The 26,849-nt window shown below is 41.1% G+C and overlaps 1 protein-coding gene across 1 annotated transcript in view; it reads right to left on the bottom strand.

Annotated features, from left to right (window-relative positions):
* SLC26A4 (solute carrier family 26 member 4) overlaps window positions 1–18,252 on the bottom strand; it is a 57,009-nt gene extending 38,757 nt beyond the window's left edge. Inside the window, exons 1-6 of the mRNA XM_024249891.2 lie at window positions 18,225–18,252; window positions 17,276–17,442; window positions 15,646–15,785; window positions 6,851–6,961; window positions 4,745–4,929; window positions 3,983–4,147 (exon numbers count right to left, since the gene is read on the bottom strand). Of these exons, the coding sequence (XP_024105659.1) occupies window positions 3,983–4,147; window positions 4,745–4,929; window positions 6,851–6,961; window positions 15,646–15,785; window positions 17,276–17,439 (765 nt within the window). The 5' untranslated portion in view covers window positions 17,440–17,442; window positions 18,225–18,252. The remainder of the gene's footprint in view (window positions 1–3,982; window positions 4,148–4,744; window positions 4,930–6,850; window positions 6,962–15,645; window positions 15,786–17,275; window positions 17,443–18,224) is intronic.
* Window positions 18,253–26,849: the final 8,597 nt, after the last annotated feature.

Genomic DNA, 26,849 nt, shown 5'->3' with positions numbered 1-26,849 from the left:
ATCAGTTTACTATTGGAGCTGAATTTATTTGTTTATTTTATCTCCACGAATATCACAAACCCTTCACAACCACCTTTTGCTGTCAGGCATTTCCTTCCATATCTTTTGTGTATACGTGTACAGATCAATCCTTAAAGTGTTACTTTAATACAATGTATAAATTTTACATACTGAGATAGGTACAAAGTAACAAATCTAATCAAGCTTAGTGGTGGCTTTCAAAGCTCTCACCCTTGTCTACTGAGACAAACCATTCAAATTGAATGGTGGGAAATCAACCCCTAAGTGGACTGGGATTTACTTAGATAACTGAGTAGCTACATGGTAGCATCAGGGGTATTAACTAATTCTAAATTGCTGCCAATACCCTGTCATTCTCCCTTCTGCCTCCTACATCCAGTATCTCTGACATTTGTAAATTAATTGATTTCTTTTTCTTCTAATATTTTCTCCCCTATTTCTTTGCATTCGTTATTTCTAGTTGTCAGCACCTCTTTGGGGGAGAGGGCAGGACAAACCAAAGTGCAACCTTAGAACAAAGATAAGTTAACATTCCAGGTAAAGTATTTTACAACAATCACAGTCTTTCCTGGGAGAATCCTCTACTACTCTGCATTTATTGAAGGATTCTTTCATGTATAATTGCAATGGTAACGTCATAAGCAAAATTCTCTGTTCAGGGACTAAGCGGCTCGTTTAACCCTATGCAATCATTTTCAGACCTGCTGATTTTTTTTTTTTTTTTTTTTTCAGAAGAGCAAACTTGTATTCACCACCATATAGGGATGACTGAAATACCTTCTCCAACTTGGGTGGCCTGTGAGGAGTTCCTTGCAAAATTCTATGCTGCATGCTAAACTGAGAGTTCGAGAAAAATATTCAACAGGAAATAAGTTACATAATGACTGCACTTGGTTTAAAAACTATTTTTGACCTTAGTCTAGTGTTTCCTGGTCACTTTTGTCCCTGTCAAAGTGAAATCATTTGCAGAAAGTTTCTTCTTAAACATAATCCTACGAGACCAGAAGAACTATTTCTCTTGTTCTGCAGGGGACCTGCAATGGCCATGGACCCAGGTCAACAATTAGTTCAGACCTCCTGTGATCTGTGTAGATGAAGGCCTAGCAATGTTTGCCCAATGAGGTGAGTATACTCAGTAAGAGATGTCTTGGTAGGTTAATGAGTCACTGGGTTTGTATAGGGAGTGAACAGTGCCTGGCACATGGTAAGTATTCAATATATGTTTATTGAATAGATAAACTGAATGAATGAGAATGAAGGAATAAATGAGTGAACATTTGATGGAGAAAATGTAAAAGTAAGTAAAAGCAAGATGTGCCAGGGGCTGCAAAAGTTACAGAGCCTGTCAAAATAAGGCAGTCAGAGGTCTCAAAAAGAACTAAGGATTGGCCAGGTGCAGTGGCTCACATCTATAATCCCAACACATTAGGAGGCATGCAGTAAGAGGACTGCTTGAGGCCAGGGGTTCAAGACCAGCCTGGGCGACATTGCAAAACCCCTGTCTCTACCAAAATAAAATCTAAAATTTTTAATTTTAATTTTAAAATATGGGCTGGACATGATGGCTCACTCCTTTAATCCCAGAACTTTGGGAGGCCAAGGTGAGAGGATCACTTGAACTCGGGAGTTCAAGACTAACCTGGGCAACATAGCGAGACATTGCCTCTACTAAAATTCAACAAAGAAAAAGAAAATTAGCCAGACGTGGTGGTGCACACCTGTAGTTCCAGCTACTCATGAGGCTGAGGGGGAAGAATCTCTTGACACAGGGAGATGGAGGTCGCGGTGAGCTATGACTGCACTACTGTACTCCAGCCCAAGCAACGGGGCAAGATCCTGTCTCAAAAAAAAAAATTCTTTTTTAATAGAAAACTGAGGATTTGTCAGGAAAAATATATCAAGAATGACCCATATAATGCTGAATCAAAAACTTTTTCTAATGTTTCCTAATAGGCTGGGTCCCGAGGAAATGAATGGCGAGCTTCATGAGGTCTATTCATCTGTGATAATAATAATAATAATAAACTCAATTCTTACTATGTGCCAGATATTGTGCTAAGTGCCTTACACATATTTTCCTTTTCAATCCTCACTGCTCTAAGAGGTAGCTACTATTACTACTCCTATTTTACGATTGAGGACACTGAGGCTTAGGGAAGTTGAGTATAAACATCATGGGTAGTGGGTGGAGAACCAAGACGCCAACTCAAGTCTGTTGAAGTTCAAAGTCCATGATCTTTTTTGTTTGTTTTTTGTTTTTTGTTTGTTGTTGCTGTTATTGTTGTTTGAGACAGGGTCTCACTCCCATCACCCAGGCTGGAAGGCAGTGGCATGATCTCGGCTCACTGCAGCCTCAACTTCCTGAGCTCAGGTGATCCTCTCACCTCAGCCTCCCAACTAGCTGGGACTACAGGTGCGTGCCACCAGGCATGTCTAATTTTTTTTGTATTATTAGTAGGAACAAGGTTTTGTCATGTTGCCCTAGCTGATCTTGAACTCATGGGCTCAAGTGATCCACCTGTGTCAGCCTCCCAAACTGCTGGGATTACAGGCATGAGCCACCACACCTGGCCTCATGATCGTAATCACTATGTTATTCTGCCCCCTCTGTCTATTCTCACTGCTTAGCGTAGTACCCAGCCTGTAGTAAGCACTAGGTAATATTTGTTGAATGGATGGAGTGTAATGGCATGGGACTATGGCACTGTTATAAAATTGAGCAATTCTTGATATATTCACCAATTCTTAGATATGGCCTTACATTGTTTTAGAAGCTAATAGGTGGGTCTTTAAAGACTCAAACTCCATTCTTAATGTTGACACATTATTTTCGTATGGTATCATTCCCCCCAAGCTAGGATGACATCATGTTACTATTATCACCATTTTTCAAGCATCAATAACATGCTTTACATAGAACACATTTTTAGATTCAAAACCTTTTTCAAATCTAATTAGTGTGATCTACATCCTGCTTTTGCATTTCTTTTGCATGGTGAATCATCTCTGAATCTAATGTTCCTTTTCATCTATAATTGTTGAGACATTTACATTATGCATTTTATGGACTCTCATGGTTAGAAAAAGCTTTTAGAGATACATCTCCAATCATTTCATTTCACCAATAAAAAAGAAAAGATACCTTGAAATAATCATTTCAAAATAACTCCTTTATTTAGAGTACTTGTTATGTACCAGCCCCTGGGCCAAGTGCTTATCTATTCTTATTTAACAATCCAATGAGGCATATACTATTACTAACCCAATTTTGCAGAGAAGGAAACTGAGGCATGGTGATTGGCTCACATGGCTAGTAGACAGTAGAGCCAGAATTTGAATCGAGGTCTATCCAGTTCTAAAACTGAGCTTTCAATTAGCACCCTACATGATGTATCCAGGGTCACTTACCTGTTAGAGACAAAGCTGAGGCTAGAAATCAAGTCTGTTACATTCCAGAACAGCCTTTACTTCATTATACCACTTTGTTTTCATTAATGTTTTTAAGTACAATAGTATTTCTGACAAAAGCAACCAAATGTTTTCAATGGCTCCCAAAGTATGCATAGAGAAATGTGGGTGCTCCAGACTCAAGTTTTGTTTTGTTTTGGTTTTGGTTTTGTTTGAAACAGGTTCTTGCTCTGTCACCCAGGGTGGAGTGCAGTGGGGCGGTCACAGCTCACTGCAGCCTCAACCTCCAGGGCTCAGGAGATATTCCCACCTCAGCCTCCTAAGTAGCTGAGACTACAAGTGTGCACCACCACACCTGGCAAATTTTTGGATTTTTGGATTTTTTCTTTCCTTTTCTTTTCTTTCCTGGACTCAAGTGATTTGCCCACCTCGGCCTTCCAAAGTGCTGGGATTACAGGTGTGAGCCACCACGCCTGGCCCAGACTCAGAGAATGAATACAATTATTTCTGGAATGAACAGTAACCCATCCCTGGAGCAAGAAGCAACACTTACATAGATAATAGAGAGAACTCCATTATAGTTTTTGGTTGAAACATTGAGGACAATCTTTAGCTGTGAGACCAGCACTTGGAAGGCAGCAGCTGTTGTGAAGCCACCAACCAAAGGATCTGCCAAGTACCTCACTATGAATCCAATCTGCAAGCCGCCAAATATCAACTATGATAAGGAAAAGGAAAGAAAAATTAAACGTTTGCCTGGGATAGAAACCTACTCTCTGGAAATATTAAATCAAGCTTAATACCAATGAAAACACTAGTAGCCTGCCTATAGCACAAAAATACTGGTAGAAAAAAATATGAATTTCTTAGTACCCTATCACTCCCCTCCCTCCACCACTCTAAAATTTGAAAACTAAGCGTAATAAAAACCTTGAAGTATTTCTATACATGTACTCAGAAAAGAAAAAATCCATAGCTTATTTCTGTGGCTTTCGGTCCTGTGTCTCTGCTCACCAGAACATTTTTTCTCCTTTATGGATTCCCGTATATTTCCCTTCTCTCATCCTCAATTGAATCACACATGTTCTTCTGTGCTTTTTTTCTGTCTCTGACTTTGATGATAAGTGAGCCTTAATAAGTGGGGTCTTGCTGACTATTTTAGCATCTAACCTAAAACAATGTAATTTAGAAAATAATTTTGGGTTCCAGGAAATTACTTTGTTTTGTTTTTAGAAGAATCTTTAAGTCTATATGCTTTAAAGTTAATTTCAAATAAAAATTACACCAATCTATATTTTACTCGTAAGTTCATTACCTGTATGATTCCAACCAGCAGAGTCAGGGCACTGGCAATGAGGACTCTAGCTGTATCTCTAGCTGCAGTGTCTATCATGGTAGTATTTAACACAGTTCCATTGCTGCTGGATATGAGAAAGTGTTCGTTGGGGGCCATGCTCAGAACAACAGATCCCACCATTAAACTCACCACTGGAAAAGGTCCTGGGGAAAAAAAGTCCCTAACAATTAATCAGTTATTAATCACAAATGTTCAATGTGTCTGCATAGGATTTTAAAAATGTATAAAAGATTTAGCTGTGACTAGGAAAATATTGTTTGTTCACGAAAGAAGCTGAGCCAGATGCAGTGGCTCACATCTGTAATGGCAGCACTTTGGGAGACTGAGGTGGGAAGATCGCTTGAGCCCAGGAGTTCCAGACCAACCTAAGCAACATAATAAAACCCCATCTCTACCAAAATGAGACAAAAATTAGCTGGGTATGGTGGTGCGTGCCTATGGTCCCAGCTACTTGGGAGGCTGAGGTGGGGGGATTGCTTGAGCTGGGGAGGTGGAGGCTGCAGTGAGCTGAGATCACGCCACTGCACGCCAGCCTAGGTGACAGAGTCAGATTCTGTCTCAACAACAACAACAAAAAGAAGCTAAAAAAGCAGATATCTCGAGGCATTCATGACCTAGAAATAGGCGAGAGAGACATGTAGGTAGATTATTATAATACGACATTCAGGATGCTTCGTGAGTATATCAAAAGGTCGTCTAACCTGTCTATGTGTGATCCTCATGTGTATGGGTGGTGGGGATGGGGATGAGAGTTGTCAGGAAAGGTTTTCTGGCAAAGTTGGCACATACATTGAGTGTTTACTTGTTCCACTCAATTTTTATTTCATATAATCGTATTAATTTCCTAGAGTGTCCAGTGTCCTGATCTCTGTGGATCTGAGTACCTTGATCAATATCACAGGGTCCAAGTTAGGATTAAAAAAACAGCAAAGGGAGTATGAAGTTTCTTTCTCTTTTCGTAAGACAAAACATTTTTTCATATCAAATGTCAATCTGTAAGATTTTATATTTTTAAAAATATTATTTTTTTCCAGCAACTGCTCCGTTCACTACTGTTATTTTTATCCATGATGATGATGATGATTCTACCCTTTCATCATGGAAGCCTTTATGGTTTTGAGGGTCTCAAATCCTAACCCCAATCACCTGGAATATCTCAATGTATAGAATACCAAAGAGCAAAATCAGCTTCCATGTTCCTCATCTAGTCAAGCACTCAACACTAATTGATTCTCCAAGGTGTGGAAGTTCTTTCAATCAATAACCTCTTTCTGATCTCCTTCTAAGGAAATACAACTAAGGACAAAAACATGGGTTGGGGATAAAGTAGACGGTTGCATTTATGTCAAGAGGATCATCGAGGTAGACATGTCTAGCCAGCAGATGAATGTAGGAGCAAAATTTTCTCTAGTATAAATGTCAGTCACAAAATAGCATTAAAACACTCATTTCCTAGGACATTCTAACAAACGAGAATTCAAATTTTAGGAATAGCAGGAAAACTTATTATAAGCCATACCAAGAAAGAAAGCCAAGCTTAGCTTCTGAATTGTTTTGGTAAGATTTTGCCAGTCTTCTAATATTAGCAATTTAAAATAAGTATGCTCTTTAATTAAATCATGAACATGTATTTGATGAACATACTTAGTAATTTCTAAGTTAATCCAGTAAAATGGTAGGTTCAAAGACCTTGTGTCATTTTTTCCCTGTCATTATGACTCCGAAAATGGAGTCAAATTTATCACGTTTCTAAAAACCAAAACATGCTAAAACGTTAAGGTAGGCTGTCATTTTCACTTTTTCGATTTTTCCTTTTCATTAAAAAAGCTACCTAACATCAATGAATAGAAAAAGCAGGGAAAACACTGAAATCCCATTTCCCTGAGAACATTAACACAGATATATTAGGTTGGTGCAAAAGTAATTGTGGTTTTCACAATTAAAAATATAATTGCAAAAACCGCAATTACATTTGCACCAACATAATAGAGGTATAATGCACTTAATATAGCCAAAACACTTTAAACATGAGCAAATATAATTGTAAAACATGCTTATAATTACCAACTGAGATATGTCTTGATGTTCCAAAGATGAAGTATGTCAGGATAGGGAAAAAAGCAGAGTAGAGACCATATCCAACAGGAACTGCAGCTAGTAGAGCATATGCCATCCCTGAAAGCACATCCAAAGTGATTACATTCACAAACCAAAGTTACAGTATGCAGAAAGTCGTCAACTTACAATGGTTCCACTTATGACTATGACTTTATGATGGTGCAAAAGCAATATGCATTCAGTAGAAACCATATTTCAAGTAATCATACAACCATTCTGTTTTTCACTTTCAGTACATTATTCAGTAAATTACATGAGATATTCAGTACTTTATTATAAAATAGGCTTGTGTTAGATTATTTTGCCCAACTGTAGGTTATTATAAGTATTCTGAGCACATTTCAGGTAGGATAGCCTAAGCGATGATGTTCCATAGGTTAGGTGTATTAAGTGCATTTTTGACTTAAAATATGTTCAACTTGCAATGGGTTATTAGGATGTAACTCATGATAAGTAGAGGAGCATCTATCTTTCTACTGCACAAAGAAGGGCCTTTACACAGATACTCTCAATTTACAGTTTCAACAGATTAGCCTGTCCTGAGTTGGTCTCCTTATCTTGCATACAGACTGGCTACGCTAGGATGCAGAACAGGATCCAAATCACCTGGAACAATGATTGCATCTACAAACATCACCTGCTCAAATGAATTGACTCAAATGATCAGTAATTCAGTCTTCCACTAATTAGATCAGTGGGAAAAAACAATCAAGTCAAATGTTGATTAAAAACTTGGTCAGGCCCAGTGTCCTACACCTATAATCCCAGTGCTTTGGGAAGCCATAGGCAGGAGTATCAGTTGAGCCCAGGAGTTTGAGACCAGCCTGGAAAACATAGCAAGACTCCATCTCTACAATAAAATGAATGAGCCCAGCATATTGGTTCATGCCTGTAGTCCTAGTTATTAAGGAGGCTGAGGCAGGAGGATTGTTTGAGCCCAGGAGTTTGAGGTTACAGCAAGCTATGATCGTGACATTGCACTCCAGCCTGGGCAACAGAGCAAGACCTTATGTCTAAAAAAGAAAAAAAAATGTTTTGGTCAATTCACTCCAAAGGCTCAGACCAGTTTTGCACGGAGGCAGTTGTGTCTGAGCTCAGTGTTTCTCCGCGTTCTGAGGGACACAGTCATTGTTACACTGCCCTTTCTCCTTTCTTGGTGGGGAAGAAAAGTTAGACCCATAGAAAAAATATGATAATTATACTCAACAGCAGACAAGACAACTCTACCCTGATGAAGTTTACCAACTCCTCCACTAGGCAATGGCAGCAGCCCCCAGACCCATTAATGCCTGGCTATAGAGAAATCAACATTCTAGTTTACATGAGGGTTAGAAGAGGATAATGACGTTCTTTTCCTTGGTTAAATACTTGGGTAGTCAGCATATCTTACTCCGTTTTACCTCCTCACCCTTCACTCACTCACAATGAGAGAAAATCAAGCCTTTTGACCCTTGAGTCATTAATAAGGAATTACATTTATAGTAGTTTATTAAAAATGGCAACAACCTGAATATGCTGGCTCCCACACACTCAATATTACTTATCAGATGAATGTCCCCAAGCAGGGAAGTGGTTAACTAAGTTATGCTTCATACTTCGTAATTCTATGAAATGAAATTGATGTGATGCTCAGAAGTACATTCAGTAACGTGGAGAGATGTGAAGTAAAAGGGAAAAAAGTGAGTAAAATCAAGATTCAAAATGGATAGGTATGTATGCTCCTACTTTTGTAAAAACTACACTCCCACTCCAGCGTGTGGGAATGTACGCGTTAAAAAAATCCGGAGGGGCCGGGCGCGGTGAGTCACACCTGTAATCCCAGCACTTTGGGAGGCTGAAGTGGGTGGATCACGAGGTCAGGAGCTCAAGACCACCCTGGCCAAGATGGTGAAACCCCGTCTCTACTAAAAATACAAAAATTAGCCAGGCATGGGGGTGGGCACCTATAATCCCAGCTACTCGGGAGGCTGAGGCAGAGAACTGCTTGAACCCAGGAGGCGGAGGTTTCAGTGAGCCGAGATTGCGCCACTGCATTCCAGCCTGGGCAACAGAGCAAGACTCCATCTCAAAAAAAATAAAAATAAAAAAAAATCTGGAAGTATTTTGAATAAAATATGAAGTAATTTACATCTACAAGAAACACAATACACAACGAATAATATAATAAACTTTCATGTATCCATCATCTAGCTTAAGAAATAAATTACTGCCAATGCAGCGGAAACTCTCAGTATACTCTTCCTCAATCACATCCTCTTTCCTCCCTCTACCCTCAGAAAGCAACAATTATCCTGAATTTGGTGCCTATTATTTCCAGACATTTCATTATACTTTTATATAGATAAGTATTTATGTGCCTAGTAAGATATTTACTGAAATATCAATGGGTTATCTGTATGGTAGGATCAGAGGAGACTTCTAGTTTGTGGTGGAGGTATTTTTTCATGTTCCTTATATGTATTTTCTAGTTTTCTACAATGAGCATTCATTCATTCAACAACAGTTGATTATGCACCTACCGTGTGTCAGGCACTGTTAAAACAAAGTCTCTGCCCTTGTGGAGTTTGTATTCAGAAAAATATATCTATTAGTGCAATTGTTTTAATATATAAATTACAAACAGGAATTGCAATAGTCAGTAGTCCCAAGAGCATGGAATAAAATAGGAAGGTGACTCCACAGAAGGAAGATAAAAGAAAGAGCAGGGGATGAAAGCACAACTTGTCTATTTCATATGGACATTTTTCAAGTCCTTCTCAAACTTCCGTTTCCCCAAACTGGGTTCTGCAGTTCTTAATATGCCTGGAAAAGGGGAACTTTTCAGTTTTCATATAGAGTGTCCCATTTAGGGACCACTACTACTCAAATATACTGGAATCATCTTTATTATAAAGAAACTTGGTACAACAGTTTTAAAATTACACAATTTGTAAAGAAATCTGGGGCTAGGTGTGATGGCTCATGACTGTAATCCTAGCATTTTGGGAGGCTGAGGTGGGAAGATCACTGAGGCCAGGAGTTCTAGACCAGCCCGGCCAACATGGTGAAACCCCGTCTCTACTAAAAATACACAAATTAGCTGGGGGTGTTGGTACATGCCTGTAATTTCAGCTACTCCAGGAGGCGGTGGTTGCAGTGAGCCAAGATCATACCACTACACTCCAGCCTGTGTGACAGAGAGTCTCAAAAAAGAAAAAAAATTAGAAGAAATCTGAGCCATTGATTTAAATGATAGAATTTCTCTGTTGGTAGTCATGATTTATAGGATGGTGACATATACTGACAAAGCAGGTGCTAATAAACAGTTGAAATTTATATTAAATTTAAATTTCTTCTAAAGGTAAAGCCTTCCACCATGTGAGGATGCAGCAAGGAGACGGGCTGTCACCAGAAACTGAATCTGCAGGCACCTTCATGTTGCAGAAATAAATTTCTGTTGTTTAAACAAACAAATAAATAAAAGTCAAAAGGAGAAAGCAGACAGCAGACTCCTTAAAGTTGTGAATAAAAATAGCACTACAAGGTTTGCATTGATCTTTTTCTGTCTGATGGGAATTTGTTTTAATAACAAAAATCAGAAAGATCCCATCATCCTTAGCAACTTCCTGGCTTCCCAGTAACCTGAGCTGGTCTTCTCGGAGTTGTTCTACTACTCAGCTGCTCAGCCAGTGGTTACGGCATGGACATTGTCATCACTGGAAACCACACCACCACCTCCAAAATCTGAATTTTGAGCCTCTCTCCAGCTACAGCCTCCAAGTCTTCCAGCTCACAAACCGCAGAATCCTTATTGCAACATTTATTTGTGCTCATGAGGCTTCTAATCAATTAACCGATCCACTTTCTCCCTATCCTCCACACCTTCCTGTCTTCACTTCCCCCTTGCCCACACAGATTCCACGGAATTTTGCAAATATTCTTAACTCCCTTTTTTCACTCTCTCCTTCCTTCCTTTTCTTGTCTGGCAAAAACCCCAATTTGGCTGACCTCAAACATCCACCTTATCCATGACAGCCTTCGAGCAGCCAGATAAACTGGACCGAAGGCATCTACATCTGGGCTAACCAATTTCATGTAAAATTTGTGACCACAAGTGCTAGATGGGCACTCAACACTGCCTAGGGAACCAATTACATTTCCTCAGGGGGTGTGCCTTCCTCTCCTTGAGACAACTATTCAAACCTCCCCTACTTACCTCAATCTGCCCAAACCCTTCTCCACCAGACTCAAAGTTAAGAGACATATTCTGCATTTAATCGAAAACACAGAATCCATGAGATGCTCCCAAGTTGCTTTTCATCAAAATTTCAAACCTGTTTGCATCTGCACCATTTGGGCTATCTTCCTTTGAAAATGGAAGAAATATCCCTCCTGCCTTTAAGGAGTAATTCTCCTAGTTCTGTTCTCAAACCCCTCCACGTTTGCCCCTTTTTACTACTTTGCTTCTAGTTATTTCTCTTGTACTTCTCGCACCACGGATCTCTTTCTTTCTACTAGGTCATTCCTATCTGTTCACAAATACGTTCTAGTATCTCCCATATTGAGAAAAACAAATTCTCCATTCACTCTATCTTCATCTCTTATCTCCCTCTGATTCATGGCAAAACTTCTTAAAAGCTGTCTGTAATCCTTCATCATACCCCACCCCTCAGGCAAATTCAACACTCTTGGCCCCTCTATGCTTTTTTTTTTTTTTTTTTTTAACCTTCTCTCTTGGCTTCTGATCCCACATTCCTTTGGTTGTTCTTTGTCTTCAACTTCCTGCGCCCAGCTTTCTCAGGTTCTTGGCTGCCGCTCTCCTTGCCTTCCTAACTTCTAAGTACTTTGGCTCTCTTTTCTTCTACACCTGCCCTTTCTTCCTAGGTAATCACAGGCATTCCCACTCTTGTAAATATCACCTCTTCAGCGATGCTTTCCTGATTTTTATGTCTAGCCTAGAGCTCCCCTCTAACCTTCACACTTGCAGTAGCTCCCACTTCTCTATGTGGCATCTCCACTTAGATGTCTCACCCCTGCATCTCAAACTTAGCATATCCAAAAGGAAACTTGATTTCCTATCCCATACCTGCTCCTCAGCCTGTCTTTGCCATTTAGATAAATGATGTAATGATCTATCCGGTTGCTCAAGCCAGCAACCTTGGAGGCATCAGTGATTTTCATCCACACTCATCATTATGTGTCAGTGATTCTTGCTGCACAATATATTCCATATCTTGCAGCTCTCTTCATAGCCTGCCTCATCTGATTCAAGCTGACACACCTATTCTCCCTTTAATTCACAGCAATATCCCCACAGGGCCAGGAATAGGATGAGGCAAATGAGGTGCCTAGGGTACAATATTTAAAGAGGCATCCTGAGAGTGAGTGCCTCCCTTACCTCATCCTAATCCCAGTCGTGCCTCAATTTATTTCATGGTTTACTCACCCTCCCCCACTGCACTCACCCACACTACAATTCTTCCTCTTCCTCCCTGGAAAATACTAAGTTTTCTGGCCTCAGGGCCTTTGCACCTTTACCTGGTACACTCTTTTTTTCTGCTTATCACATGGCTGTCTCCTTCTCATTCTCTTGTCTTTGACTAAATTTCACCTTCTCAGTAAGGTCTTCCTTGACCATTATATCTAAAATAGACCTCCTTTCCTGGCTGGGCACAGTGGCTCACACCTGTAATCCCAGCACTTTGGGAGGCCAAGGCAGGCAGATAACTTGAGCGTAGGAGTTCCAGACCAGCCTGGGCAACATGGTGAAACCTTGTCTCTACAAAAAATACAAAAATTAGCCAAGCATGGTGGCACATGCCTGTAGTTCCAGCTACTGGGGAGGCTGAGATGGGAGGATCACCTGGGCCCAGGAGGCCAAGGCTGTGGTGAGCTGTGATCTCACCACTGCACTCCAGCCTGCGCAACAGAGCAAGACCCTGTCTCAAAAAAATATAAAAATAAAGACCCATCTTTCAAATTAATCCCTATTGCAGTATATTTAATCCATCACAATAGATATTGCAATCTATAATTATTTTTCTATTTATCTACTAATTTAATTCCCATCTCTACCCCTCAAAATAATTTTACAAAGCTCCATGAAGTCAGCACCTGTGCCTGTTAATGAACCACTGAGTGCACATGGCTGGATACCTGGCCTACAGAATTAGTTTATAAATATTTATTAAGTGAATGAATGATAAATGAATGTGTAAGTGAGACAGATTAACCTCCCAGAAATTCACCTTACACAGAAAACTTTATAGAGATAATGTTTCTAGAAAATCATCTTACCCATAAAGTAAGGAATTACACAATAGACACTGGATTAAAATCCCAGCTGTACCACTTACCAGCCACATGACCCTGGGCAAGATTTAATATATTTTTTCACCTACTGAAAATGAAATAATAATAGACCTACCTAGCAGGATTGTTAATGAGGATTAAATGAGATAGCTGGCAACATTCTTACTTAGCATAGTGTCTCATGCTTATAAACAAAATGAATTCTTATAAGATACTTGTCTATGAAAACTGGGGAGACATGGAGCATGAACCACCATTTTTCATATATAAAGAAGATTCATTATCAGGAATGCAATTCAATCTTTTTCACTAAATATACCATCTATTATGTGCCTGTCTCTGTGCTAGGCACCTGCTGAACAAACATGAATTAGGCATGGTTCCTGTCCCCCGGGAGTCACAGGGTGTCACCATGTCACAGCCCTTAGGGCACAGCGTAGAATACTTGGCATTGTTTAACTTAGGAACCGCACAGCCCATCCTAGTCTCTCTCCCGTCCACCTTTGTGATTAAGAACATGCTTGATCAGGCTGAGGCTCCACCCTGGGTTCATAGGCCATCCTCCTTCTCTGCGGGCATCTACCTGGCCTGATCTGAGCAATCTTGAAAGCTCCATAGCCAAATTTTAGCTCACAATATTGCTCAACATTCATTACTAGCTTCTGAAATAGTCTATTTTCAAGCCATCCCCACCCCACCCTACTTCCCATCACTTGGCAAACTCAGACTTAGCCATCAGGGAAACTCAGCTTTGACATTCAACTTCCAGGAAGCTATTCAAGATCCCCTAAGACCACTTTGAGTGAACCTCATTTGCACTCCCTTAGCAAGTAATTTGCACTCCCCTGCCACAGCCCTTATCACATTGAATTGTTATCTCTTTCTCCATTGGACTATGAGTTTCTTGGAAGCAGAGGATGCATCTTATTCATGTCAGCATACCTAGTGCCTGGAACATATTAGGTGTTTCACAAATTATAATAAATAACGAAATTTCTGTTTTCATGATTCAGGGCCTTTGGGAAATTGGTCAGGGTGTTGGGGGTGGGGCAGAAACGAGATGGTGGGGATAGGGGACAGAGGAGAATGCCACACTGCTAGGCACCAACTATACAACAGATTTCTAAGATGCTTATGGGAATATTATGGTATGAACTCAGTTTATAAAAGAACAAATAACCACCTATGTTGGCATATTTTCCCACAAATTAAAATAAAAGGATGAACTTTTTTAAAAAGGGATGAGGGGCAGGCAAAACATTCATGTGGAGTCCAGGCTAGGAAGCTCCCTTCACTTTTCCTTAAGCCAGTTTCAAACTGCACCTGAAGATCCATGTGTGGGAGGCTGGGTGTGGTGGCTCATGCCTGTAATCACAGTACTTTGGGATACCAAGGAGGGCAGATCACTTGAGGTTAGGAGTTCCAGACCACCCTGCCCAGCATGGCGAAACCCCATCTCTACTAAAAATACAGTAATTAGCTGGACATGGTGGCACATGCCTGTAGTCCCAGCTACTCGGAAGGCTGAGGCACGAGAATCACTTGAACCCGAGAGGCAGAGAGGTTGCAATGAGCCAAGATCGTGCCACTGCACACCAGCCTGGGTGACAGAGCAAGACTCTATCTCTAAAAAGCAAAGCAAAACAAAACAAACAAACAAACAAAAAAGATCCACGTGTGGATATAAAATAATTTAATGTGTTGCAATCATCATTTAAAAAACCTAAGCATAATAGAACAAAGTGAAAGATTAGCATATTGTAATAATAAATATTTTACAGGAACTTTAGATATATATGTATATATCAGGATGTAACACATATTTCTTTTTTTTTTTTAAATCTTGACTTGAAACTCTTTACACATTTCTTAATGAATTGTGGTCAATGAAAATTGAGAAGCTGGCCGGGCGCAGTGGCTCATGCCTGTAATCCCAGCATTTTGGGAGGCCGAGGCAGGCAGATCACGAGGTCAGGAGATCGATAACATCCTGGCTAACCCGGTGAAACCCTGTCTCTACTAAAAATACAAAAAATTAGCCGGGCGTAGTGGCGGGCGCCTGTAGTCCCAGCTACTGGGGAGGCTGAGGCAGGGGAATGGCGTGAACCTGGGAGACAGAGCTTGCAGTGAGCCGAGATTGCACCACTGCACTCCAGCCTAGGTGACAGAGCGAGCCCCTGTCTCAAATAAAATAAAATTTTAAAAAATTGAGAAGCCACTGCCTAGTATATGCCTCTAAATTGGACCTCTGCACCTAGTGGGGCAGCAGTTTCCCAGGAAGAGAACTCTAAGGAAGGGGAGAAAAGAGGTGACTCTCTCCACTAAGGGGCTCTTCAGGAAAGATACAGGCCTTGAAGGGTAAGCAAACATCTGTCACAGACCTACGGTAGCTGGGGAGAAGTGTTAAACTCCTGTTGGAGACCAGAACTCTCAATCCGCCAACATCTTACCTTGCAGCGTGGCCACTAGCCCAGTACTAACTCCCGAAATGATGTCACTAAGCAGCCATTCCTTGACTCGGTATTTGGGGAGCCACTCCAAGATGGGCACGAGAGTCTTTAGCACACCAAAGGCTCTCTTTCTTGAACAACTGTCAAAAAGCAAGAAAACTGGCTTTTCAATCCAATCTCAGTCACAATCAATTTGCAAATCATAAAGTTATGAACTGGATTCTGCTGATGTTTATAACTGTTTAGAAAAAGAATAAGAATTTCCTGGAAAATAATAACCCTGAAGTGCTTACCATGCTTTTGCCAAGAACCGTATCTATCCTTTTAAATGCACTCTTCTAGAGAACACAGGATTAAGTGTCCCACCCCTCGCTCACCTTTTTAATCCTCTGAGAAAATATTCCTACACAAAAACCTATTTTCTGGTCCAGCCAGAGACTGATGGATGTGGAGTCTCTAAATGGAGATTAATTTTCAGACTCCTAATCCAGGCGCCTTATTATTATTATTTTCTTTAAAGAAAATAAACACACTGAGTATATTTTGGCAATACAAGCCTGGAGCTAGTTTTTACAAAAATCTTAGCATGAGGAATGTATACCTTATACCTTGCTACTTAGTAGTTTTTAAATTCAATGACCTGTAGATAAAAGAAAAATATCAAAAGTAGGTGGTATAACTCCTGATTTGAATAAATTGTTTTTTAATTAAGGCATTTATGGGAAAATTGGACATTTTAATAATGACTCGATTTTTTATATTAAGGAGTTATTTTTAGATATTAAGGTGTGATCATGAAATGTGGTTATATTTTTTAAGAGTCTTTAAAGATACGCAGTAAAATACATAAAGACAGTATGCTATATGAGATATGCTTAAAAATAATACTGGAGGGAGCAAGTAGGTGTCGATACAAGAAACAAGAGTAACTCGGAGTTTATCACAGTTGAGGCCGAGTGATGGGTTAAAAACGGTGGGGGTGGGGAGTTCATTATACTACTACGTCTACTTATGCATATATTTGAAATGTTCTATAATGAAAGGTTTTAGAAACTCTAATTTCTTTATGTTTGTGACATCTAGTTACGGCATGTTTGGGTTTAGAGACTGAGGGTGGCTCTCCCTAGGGGTCCCACCGCCTGCTGGTGAAGTACTTGGCACACCCCGCACTCCCCTGGGTCCTAGCTTGTATTCTGGTCTCTAACTGAATGTTAGCCCGCCTACTTAGTTTGGGTGTTTCAAGGACTCCTCCTGGTCAAGAGCTGGGTTTCCCTATTCATTTCATTTAAACGAACTCCCAAGAAGGCAACAGGGACCCACTGTACCCCAAGAGGCACTCCAAGTTTCCTTCAGAGAGGAAAAAGAGAGATGGGGCTCCCAGAACCCACTCTCCCCAAAGGCGAGTTTCCCAGGTAAGTTCATTTCGGGCCCGAGACTGATGGAGCCACCCTCCTACCAGAAGGGCGGCGTGGAGGACCGGAGACCGAAAGTCGGGCCTCTGGGAGAAGCAGCTGGCGCCCAGGGGCTCCGCCGCCCGCACCCCACGCTCGCCTGCAGGGGACGCCCTCGTCGCCCCAAGCCGTGGACGCCCCGCTCCGCTTCTCCCTACGCGGGCCCGCGCGGCCGCTACCTGCAGCCCTTGGCCAGGCTCTCCCGCAGCGTCTTGCGCTCCTGCAGACGCCGCTCGTGCTGTTGCTGGAAAGCGAGCTCGCTGTAGACCGGCCGCGACACCACGTAGCTGCAGCTGTACTCGGGGAGCTGCGGCGGCTCCGACCTGCCGCGTGGCGCTGCCATGACCTGCGAGCCAGAGGACAGCGAGGAGGGAGGAGACGCGGTAAGGGAGGACGATCGCAGGTGAAGAGCGAGGAGCAGAAAGAACGGGATCACCTGTTAGCTGCAGCCCGGCCCCCCTGCACCGCGAGTCTGGTCCGCGTCCTGCAGCCCTCGGCGCTGGCGACAAGCGCCCCACGGCGCGCACGGCCAGCCTGCAGGGGGGCACCTGAGAACCTTCGGGTCTCGCGGCCTGCACCCGCTGCCCGGGGTTCCCCAAACTTGAAGAGAGTAAGCCCTGCTCTGGGGACTTCCCGAGCTCCACTCAGTCCCCTATGGCCCGCAGCCAGGGCGCTGTCCGCGTCCTGAAATCTCCCCCAAACCAAGGGGCTGGGGCAGGGGCCAAAGGCGCGTGCAAGGCTGGAAGGGGACACTGAGAGTCCCTCCCTCCCCGCACCTGACCCGGGACGCAGCTCCAGGCTCGCACTGGAGGAGAAGTGCAGGCCCCCGGGCCAGGCGTGGAACCCTCAGGGCGCGCTCCGCGGGTCCCCAATAGGCGGACGCTGCAGGCACATTCCAGCAGCTGTCGCAGCCCTCTCAGGGACAGAACTTTCAGCTTATTGAGCAAGTCTCTCCCCGCGTCCTGTTTTCCGAGCAGCCTGTTCGCTCTCGGCGTCTCAGAAAGAAAGCTGTACTGCCCCCTGCCCGCCTGATCCGTGCCCACTCAAGAGTCCCATCCGCAACCCTCGAGGCCTCCCCGGGAGTGGAGCCCGGGCCGGGCGGTGTGGGCATCTTCAGGGTGAACTCACCTGTCTCCGCTCGCGCCCCGCCCTGAATGCCCCGCGGACTACCCTTCCGCTGCCTTTATAGCGCTCTCAGAACGCAGTGGGACGTTTTATTTACGGAGCAACAGACACCTTGGTCGAAGGGAAAGACACACACAGGCTGCGGTCTTTCCCAACCGATCCTATCAGGAAATAAATCCTACCCCTCCTGCATTCTTTCCCTTTCCCGAACCGGGAAGGCTGAGACTCTTACTGGCTGCCACGCAGGGGCCACCCGGATCCTCACTCATCCCGTTACTAATCTCAAGGGCTGGGAGGTCAGGGGCGGGCCAGGCCCTGTGGAACTCCTTAAAGGAGAGCAGAACCTGCCTAGAGGAAGAGGTCCGTGGTCTCTGGGAGCCTGCCACAGGTGGTCTAATACCACATGGGGAGGAGAAGAGGAACAGTGGCCAGGTTTCTATATAAATAAGTCCTTGAATTTCTAGAAAGTCTTTTAGGAGTATTCAGTGGGTGGAGGATACAGAGAGTTCACGATTTACTCAGATTTTAGCCACTTATTCCACGTGTGCATGTGTGTGTGTTTTATTTCACAATCCAAATCAAGCCGTCCAGGTGGCCCTTTCTTACCCACTAGACTCTGTTTTTTCTTTTTCTCATTCTCCTGGACAATCAGGGAAGGAATAAACTGGACTACATGGAAATCAAGACTAGAAGAGAGTGAGGAGGAGCCGGAGCTATCCTACCTCATCAGTGTTTTGTCTTCTGTTGGGATGAACTTTGCTAAAACTAATGCATGGTTAAGATGAAAGGCAGAAGGAAGGGTTTGATAAACCAGAACATTCTCGCCTGATTATTAGTGTTCTGAAGTAAATACAGAAGAGGCTCCAAAATACAGACCTCTGTACATCAACCTTCTGTAATCCACCTACCTTACATATACAGTCCATGACAATTCTACGAGCTCCTGGAAACAGAACTCAGAACTCCTCCCCAGAGAACCCTGAAATTGTAGTCAGCATGTGCGTTTTCCTGAGAAGTGAATGAGTCAACAGCTTTCAACAGATCTTCAAAGCCTTACTTCACCCAATGAAGTTAAGAACCATTAAAGAAGAAACCTAAAAGGAAAATCCAGGTCATGAACTTCGCAATTTTTATTCACATACAGAGAAGAGGGGAGGAATCTCTTGTGTATGTTTTACTTATGTATACCAGTGGTTCTTAATAAAGGGCTTTTTTTGCCCCCAGAGATCAATGCCTGGAGACATTTTTGGTTGTCACACCTAGGGGGATGCTATTGGGACCTAGTGAGTAGAGGCCAGGGATGCTGCTAAACATCCTACAATGAAGTTTGCTATCACTCCAAGGTTTTGCATGCAACTTAAACTGTACATTTATTAATAAATTGCTACATGTACTAACATATGTATCTCTCTCCATATATGTACATAAGTGTGTATTTTTTCATTATTGTTGGATGTATAGCTCAACTTCACTACAACAGAGGAAAGTATTTGTTTTAAAGTAGAATCTGAATATACTCACTCTGTATACCCTCATCCATACCTTCAAGATCTGGTGAAAACACTATCTCTTGCATGAACATTCTTTGATGCTGTAGTTCAGAATTAATCCAGACCCTTTTCTGTATTCTCTTAATACCTTATCTGATCTTCTCTTAAGTTACCTCTCACTATCTACCTTAGTAACACAATTCTATTTACATACGAGTCCTCTCTCCCTCACTAGACAAAAACTCCTTGAGGGCAAGCACTGTGCCTCCTTTCAACCATTATTATCTTCTCTCATGTTTTTTGAACAGATTTATCTATAGCCCAAACATACATTTTCAAAAAACTAAAAATTACTTTACATATTTGATCTAAGGCTTTGTTTTTCTCAATTAAGACAATGCTGTGGATATCTTTGCAAGTGAGCCCATAAGGATTTTTCTTAACCTTGGAGATGGCTGTCTAGGATTTCAGAATATCAACTCGTATTTGTAGCTCCATGGCAACTCACCTACACAACTTACAACTCTTTATTGAAGGCATTCTGTACCAATATAAATATAGTCCATATCCCATTCTAATATGGATTTCTGCTCCTTGTTGCTTGCTATTTTGAACACTTTTAGTCTGGTCCAGTCAGGCCTATAAACCACTTTGCATCAGAACTTAGCAATGGTTTGCTGGTTCAGAGGATTAAGGAGTGGGGTAAGGCTGGCAGAACGACAGAAGAGAAAAGACTTGAATAACAACAGGAGGCAAAAGAGTAACTTCACTTGGCTAATAGAATTCTTATTTGAAATGCATCTCTGTATATAAGAGTTTGGTTCAATAATCACAATATAATAAGTCCTGCATGTATCTGGACGAAGATAATTGCTTTTTTCTGTTCAATGCTTTTCTATAGCAGAAATAGCTGGGGCAGAACAAAATGGTATCTCTGTTACAGGATTCTATAAGGGTATAGAACTGCTTTTCTCATAGGTAAAAGGCAGACTGTTTGAATTTGGCTGTTTTAAAAACAGAAGAGTAGGAGGAAATAACAGCTTGCTCTCCCCACCCTATTTAATTGTGATATTAAACACCTTAGATTACTCACTTGGGCTTTACAAGGCAACCTTCACCTGTTTCACACAGAGGTGGGTGGTTCTTATTTATCAGATTTTTTAAAAATTCAGGACTTCTTTCCAAAGAAATAGATGCATCACTTAAAAATAAATGTCAGAAAATATTATTGTTACTTTACAGTACTTACTTAGCAGTTAATACTTTTTTAAAAGGCATTTTCTTATTTATCATTTAGGCATTTGCAGTGTAATACAAACTCCCTTGTTTGATTATGCATTCACCTGTTCATTCATTCATTCATTCATTCAAGGATTTATTAGGAAATTATTTGTGCTGGCTGTGGGTACAATGATGAACAAAAGCTGGTATCCTGGCCTCATATTTATGGGTGCAGTAGACACTAATCAAATGATCACAAAATGTGTATCTTATTTCACCGATTATAAAATACAGATTTTTCACATTTTATCAGGCAGGGTTCATGTTATAATTGATGATCTACTATATATCATAGTTTAATTGATAGCATATTTTGTGATTCATAAAATAATTATGAGTTTTATAATAGAATTATATAATTAATAAAATATAGATATTTACATAAATTTATAGTGTATCTATGCCTTTTTTTTCTTTTTTAGAGATGGGATCTTGCCATTTTGCCCAAGCTGGACTTGAACTCCCAGTCTCCAGAATAGCTGGGACTACAGGCGCACACCACCACACCTGACAGAGTATCTATGCTTTTGAGTGACTACGTGTGCTACAAGAATGATTTAATTGAATGCTTCATTTATTTAACTTAAGAGCGGTCAATCTTGCTACATTATTTTTGTCTGAGAGCAAATATTGTGGTATAAATTTTTTTTTCTTTATTTTATTTTATTTTTTTTTACAATTTAAAATGTTCTCTAATCAGAAGAATTGCAAAAGAATGCAAACATGTTGGCTGGGCACTGTGGCTCACAGTGTAATCCCAACACTTTGGGAAGCTGAGGCAGGAAGATCACTTGAGCCAGGCCTAATCCTGAGCTTTTATTTCATTATGCGTGTTAATTTTCTCAAGATAACAAATGCTAAATTTTTGCCATACTTATACAAAAAGAGAACTGAACTGAACTTTCTTTCTATATTTCTGATCTCTTCTTCTCTGAGCAACTTATTGGGCTTATTCTCAGTAATCATATAGTTTTGCACTCAATTGTTTTCTTGGTTTTTTGTTGTTATTTTTATCTTGCACTCAATTGTTTTCTATTTGTTTACTGTATGCTACTTTATTTTCTTCTCCAGTTATAAGATATGCTCCCTAGGGGCATAAATAATATATGTCTTTTATGGTATTACAAAAATAAGATGTGCCTATAGTAAATAATTTGGAAACTACATTAACGTATAATACAGTAATCACATTTTATCTCATTATCCAGATAATCACTGTTTTGCTTATTTCTTTTTTTATTTATTCTTTCTATGCAGACATAGGTATACATTTTTATTAAAGTAAAATTATAATGCTAGTCTCTTTATTTCCCTACACAATACCTTGACAAATTATGACAATATAATAGGTATCAGACTGGTTAAATTATTGATCAATCGATTGTTTAACAATGGAATTTTGAGAAATCATTGGGTAGAAATAAAACTAGTTTTAAAAGAAGAGAATCCAACCCTTAAAACATCAAAAAATTAATTATTTGTAAATATTATGTGGCAATCCATTCAATTTTAAACAACTTACAGTGTCAATAAAACTATAATTCAATAAATTTCTCAGGCAGAACCCATCTGCCTCTTTTTTAATATGAATGCAAACTTGATATGTGGTTTAGTAAATTGCTAGAATGAAATGATGGCATAGTTTTGGGTTTTGAGGGGCTTTCAGTGTGTGTGTGTGTGTTTGTTTGTTTGTTTGTTTTAAACAGGGTCTGACTCTGTCATCCAGGTTGAAGTGCAGTGACACTATCTCAGCTCACTGCAACCTTTACCTCCAAAGCTCAAGCCATTCTCCACCTCAGCCTCCCAAGTAGTTGAGACTACAGGCATGTGCCACCACACCCGACTAATTTTTGTACTTTTTATAGAGACAGGGTTTTGCCATCTTGCTCAGGCTGGTCTCAAACTCCTGTGCTCAAGCGATCCACCTGCTTCGTCCTCCCAGGGTGCTGGGATTACATGTGTGAGCCACCACACCCAGCTGGGTTTCTTTTAATGTTTGTTTTAATGATGATTTTTTTTTTTCAAGAGATGGGGTCTCGCTTTGTTACCCAGGCTGGTCTCAAACTACTGGGCTCAAATAATCCTACCACCTCAGCCTTCCAAAATGTTGATTATAAAAAGACATTACAGGCATGAGCCAACCGCACTTGGCCTGGATGTTTTCTTTCTTTTTTTTAGAGATGGGGGTCTCACCTCAGTCCCTGAAGTAGCTGGCATTACAGGCCTGTGCCACTGTGTCGAGCCAATAATGGCATAGTTTTCTAAGCAAAGAATAATTTGAAGACCCTTCCAAATTTCTTATTATTTACATGTATTGCACTTTTAAAGTTATCCTTGCATATCTTACCTCATGAAATCTGTGGTTTGTTAACGGAGGGAGAAAAGGGAAGCTTGAGGATTGTTTCAAGTAAACACTGATGTGCTGTGTTACCACGAGTTGGATGTTTAAGTATTCCATTCATTCATTTAATTATTCATTCATTGATTCATACATTTATTTACTTACACCATGAGTATTTAGTGAGCCCTTAACTTGTATCAAACACTATCTAAGTGTTGGGGATACAGCAGTGAACAAGTTTGTCAAAGTTCCTGCCTTCAAAGTACTTATATTCTAATGGGGGACAGTGACTATCAGCAAAAAAATAAATCAGATAACATTCTGTTGTGATGAAAAGCTGTGGGAGAAACAGAAAGATGTCTTGTGGAATTATTGATGGAGCAACACACAGCAAGGGGAGGGGGAGGACCACCTTAGAGGGGGTGCTCAGGGAAGGCCTTCGTCTTTCAGAGGAAATGACATTTGAAGAGAGACTAAAGGATGAGAAACAGCCTTCCTGGAAGAGGAAACAGCAAATGCAAAAATTCTGAGTTAGGAAAGAACTTGATGCACTTGAGAAACAAAAAGAAGGCCGGCAAGACTGAAATCCACATAAGTCAGACCCGGGCACAGCAAACTGGACGTCCTCAGTATATATGTGGCAACTGAAACCAGGCATTTAGGATGAGGAGAGAGGCAGATAAAAGACCAGCACCAAGCCCTCAGACAGTCCAACATTTAGAGGTCATTTATAAGAGGAGAGGAGGGGCCTCTTCTGTAAAATGCTGAGAATCCTTGAACTCAGGGGGTGAGGAAAAAAACACCTCTAAAATATTTTGAATTTCTTGGAGATATTTCTCTCAATAAAATTTATTTTGTACTTGTATCTTTTAATGACACTTGTAAAGTGGAAAAAAAATCTGAACACTTGAAACTTGTCCCTCTTTTTTTTTTTTTTTTTTTTTCCTGAGACAAAGTTGCACAGGCTGGAGTACAGTGGTTCAATCTCGGCTCACTGCAATATCCTCCTCCTGGGTTCAAGTGATTCTCCTGCCTCAGTGGTACAATCTTGGCTCACTGCAACGTCTGCTTCCAGGTTCAAGTGATTCTTCTGCCTCAGCCTCCTGAGTAGCTGGGATTACAGGCATGAGCCACTTTGTTCCAAGATCTCATCCAGGTTACCACATTACATTGGGTTGTCCTGTTTCCTTAGGCTCCACTTGGCTGTGATAGTTTCTCAGGCTTCCCTTCCTTTTCATAAACTTGACAGTTTGAGAAGTACTGGCCAAGTATTTTACAGGATGTTCCTTTTTTGGAATTTGCCTGGTCTTTCTCATTACTACACTAGTGTTTTATGGGAGAAAAACCATACAAAGTGCCATTTTCATCATATATTATCAAGGGTTCATAGTCAACATGACTTATTGTTGATATTAACCTTGATCACCTGAGAGGTAGTGTTTATTAGGTTTCACCACTGTAAAGCAACTCCCCTTACCTCTCCCCTTTTCCATTCTTCTATAATCTCTCTTACTCCTTTTTTTTTTTTTTTTTTTTTAAGACATGATCTCATTCTGTTGCCCAGGGTGAGTGCAGCGGCACCTTCATGGCTCATTGCAGTCTCGATCTCCCAGGCTCAAGCGATCCTCCCACCTCAGCCTCCCAAAGTGCTGAGATTGCAGGTGTGAGCCACCTTGCCCAGACCATTCTGCAATCTTCGGAAGGAAGTCATTATATGCAGCCTACGCTTGAGGAGTGGGGAGTTGAATTCCACATCCTTGAGGGCAGAATACCTAAATAAATTATTTGGAATTCTTCTGCAAGAGAGATTTGTCTCTTCTCCTCCATTTATTCATTTATTCAATTATTTCTTTATGTCATAAAATCATGAATATTTATTTTATATGTTGCATTATAAACCAACAGTACTTTTTAAGAAATCAAATTGTTCCAGGCTTGGCCATTAGGAACTCTTTCAGTTGGCTTCTGTGCCCTTTGACATAGCCCCACCAATGTAGGGTGGTTTTGTTTTTTGGTTTTGGAGCATTTTCTTACTTTTTGGCACTGTAAGATGCTCCAGGCTGATCTTGTGTATTTCCTGTGTAAAATCAGCCATTTCTCAAAGGAACACTTGTTCCTTTTATCGGTGAATGGTATCAGCAACCAAGATCTGGGTGACAGAGTGTTTCTTGCTGCAGGGGAATTGTTGCTCTAGGCTGTTTCAGCTGACAGAGCAAAGAAATATGTGTGTATATTAACAAAGGCATATACACACATCAATAATATTTCTATATCTAATCATCTATATCTCTATTAAATTAAACATAAGTTCATACTAATTAAGAGATATTTTTATTTTATAGTATTTTGTACTATTTGAGGTGATTTTTAATAGGTCAATTTGTTACTTTGTCAGTCATTTAAAAAGAAATTATATTATGTTTGAAATGCCCTAGTGATAAGATAAATTATATATACGTATGTCTTGATAGTTGTGGATTACTAGATGCAAAACAAATGGTCTATTGGTATTGTTTGTTTGTTTATTTTAGAGACAGGGTCACACTGTGTCACCCAGGCTGGAGTGCAGTGGTGTGATGATAGCTCATTGCAGACTCGATCTCCTGGGCTCAAGCGATCCTTCCACCTCAGCCTTCCAAATAGCTGGGATTACAGGCATGCACCACCTACCTGGCTACTTTTTAATTTTTTATAGAGATGGGGTCTCACTATGTTGCCTAGGCTGGTCTTGAATTCCTGGTCTCAAGTGACCCTTCCGCCTTGGCCTTCCAAAGTGCTGGGGTTTACAGGCGTGAGCTACTGCACTTGGCCCCTGTATAAAAATTTTGTGAATCAAACTTCTTTAAATATGTTAGGAGAATTAGATGATTAAGACAACTCACATGAGTTACTCTTTTATTATATAAAGAATGAGGCCAGGCCCAGTGACTCATGCCTATAATCCTAGCATTTTGGGAGGCTCAGAAGGAGGACTACTTGAGCCCAGGAGTTTAAGACCAGCCTGGGCAACATAGTGAGACCTCATCCCTAAATAAATAAATAAATAAATAAATAAATAAATAAAGCCAGACAAGGCAGGGTACATCTGTAGTCCCAGCTACTTGAGAGGCTAAGGTGGGAGGATCACTTGAGCCTGGGAGTTTGAGGCTGCAGTGAGCTGTGATCACACCACTGCACTCCAGCCTGGGTGACAGAGTGAGACCCTGTCTCAAAAAAGAAAGACAAAAAAGAATGATCACCACATGCTTTTGTATGTTGCATGACACCTCAACATGGTAAAAAATGAAATAGTTCGAAGATGGCCGAATAGGAACAGCTCCAGTCTACAGGTTCCAGCATGAGCAACGCAGAAGATGGGTGATTTCTGCATTTCCAACTGAGGTACTGGGTTCATCTCACTGGGGAGTGCTGGACAGTGGACGCAGGACAGTGGGTGCAGCACACCATGCACGAGCCGAAGCAGGGCGAGGCATCGCCTCACCCGGGAAGCGCAAGGGGTCAGGGAATTCCCTTTCC

Source organism: Pongo abelii, chromosome 6 (assembly GCF_028885655.2).
Source record: "Pongo abelii isolate AG06213 chromosome 6, NHGRI_mPonAbe1-v2.0_pri, whole genome shotgun sequence".
In the NCBI taxonomy this organism is placed as follows: Eukaryota; Metazoa; Chordata; class Mammalia; order Primates; family Hominidae; genus Pongo; species Pongo abelii.
This window is presented reverse-complemented; position numbering and strand designations above follow the sequence as displayed.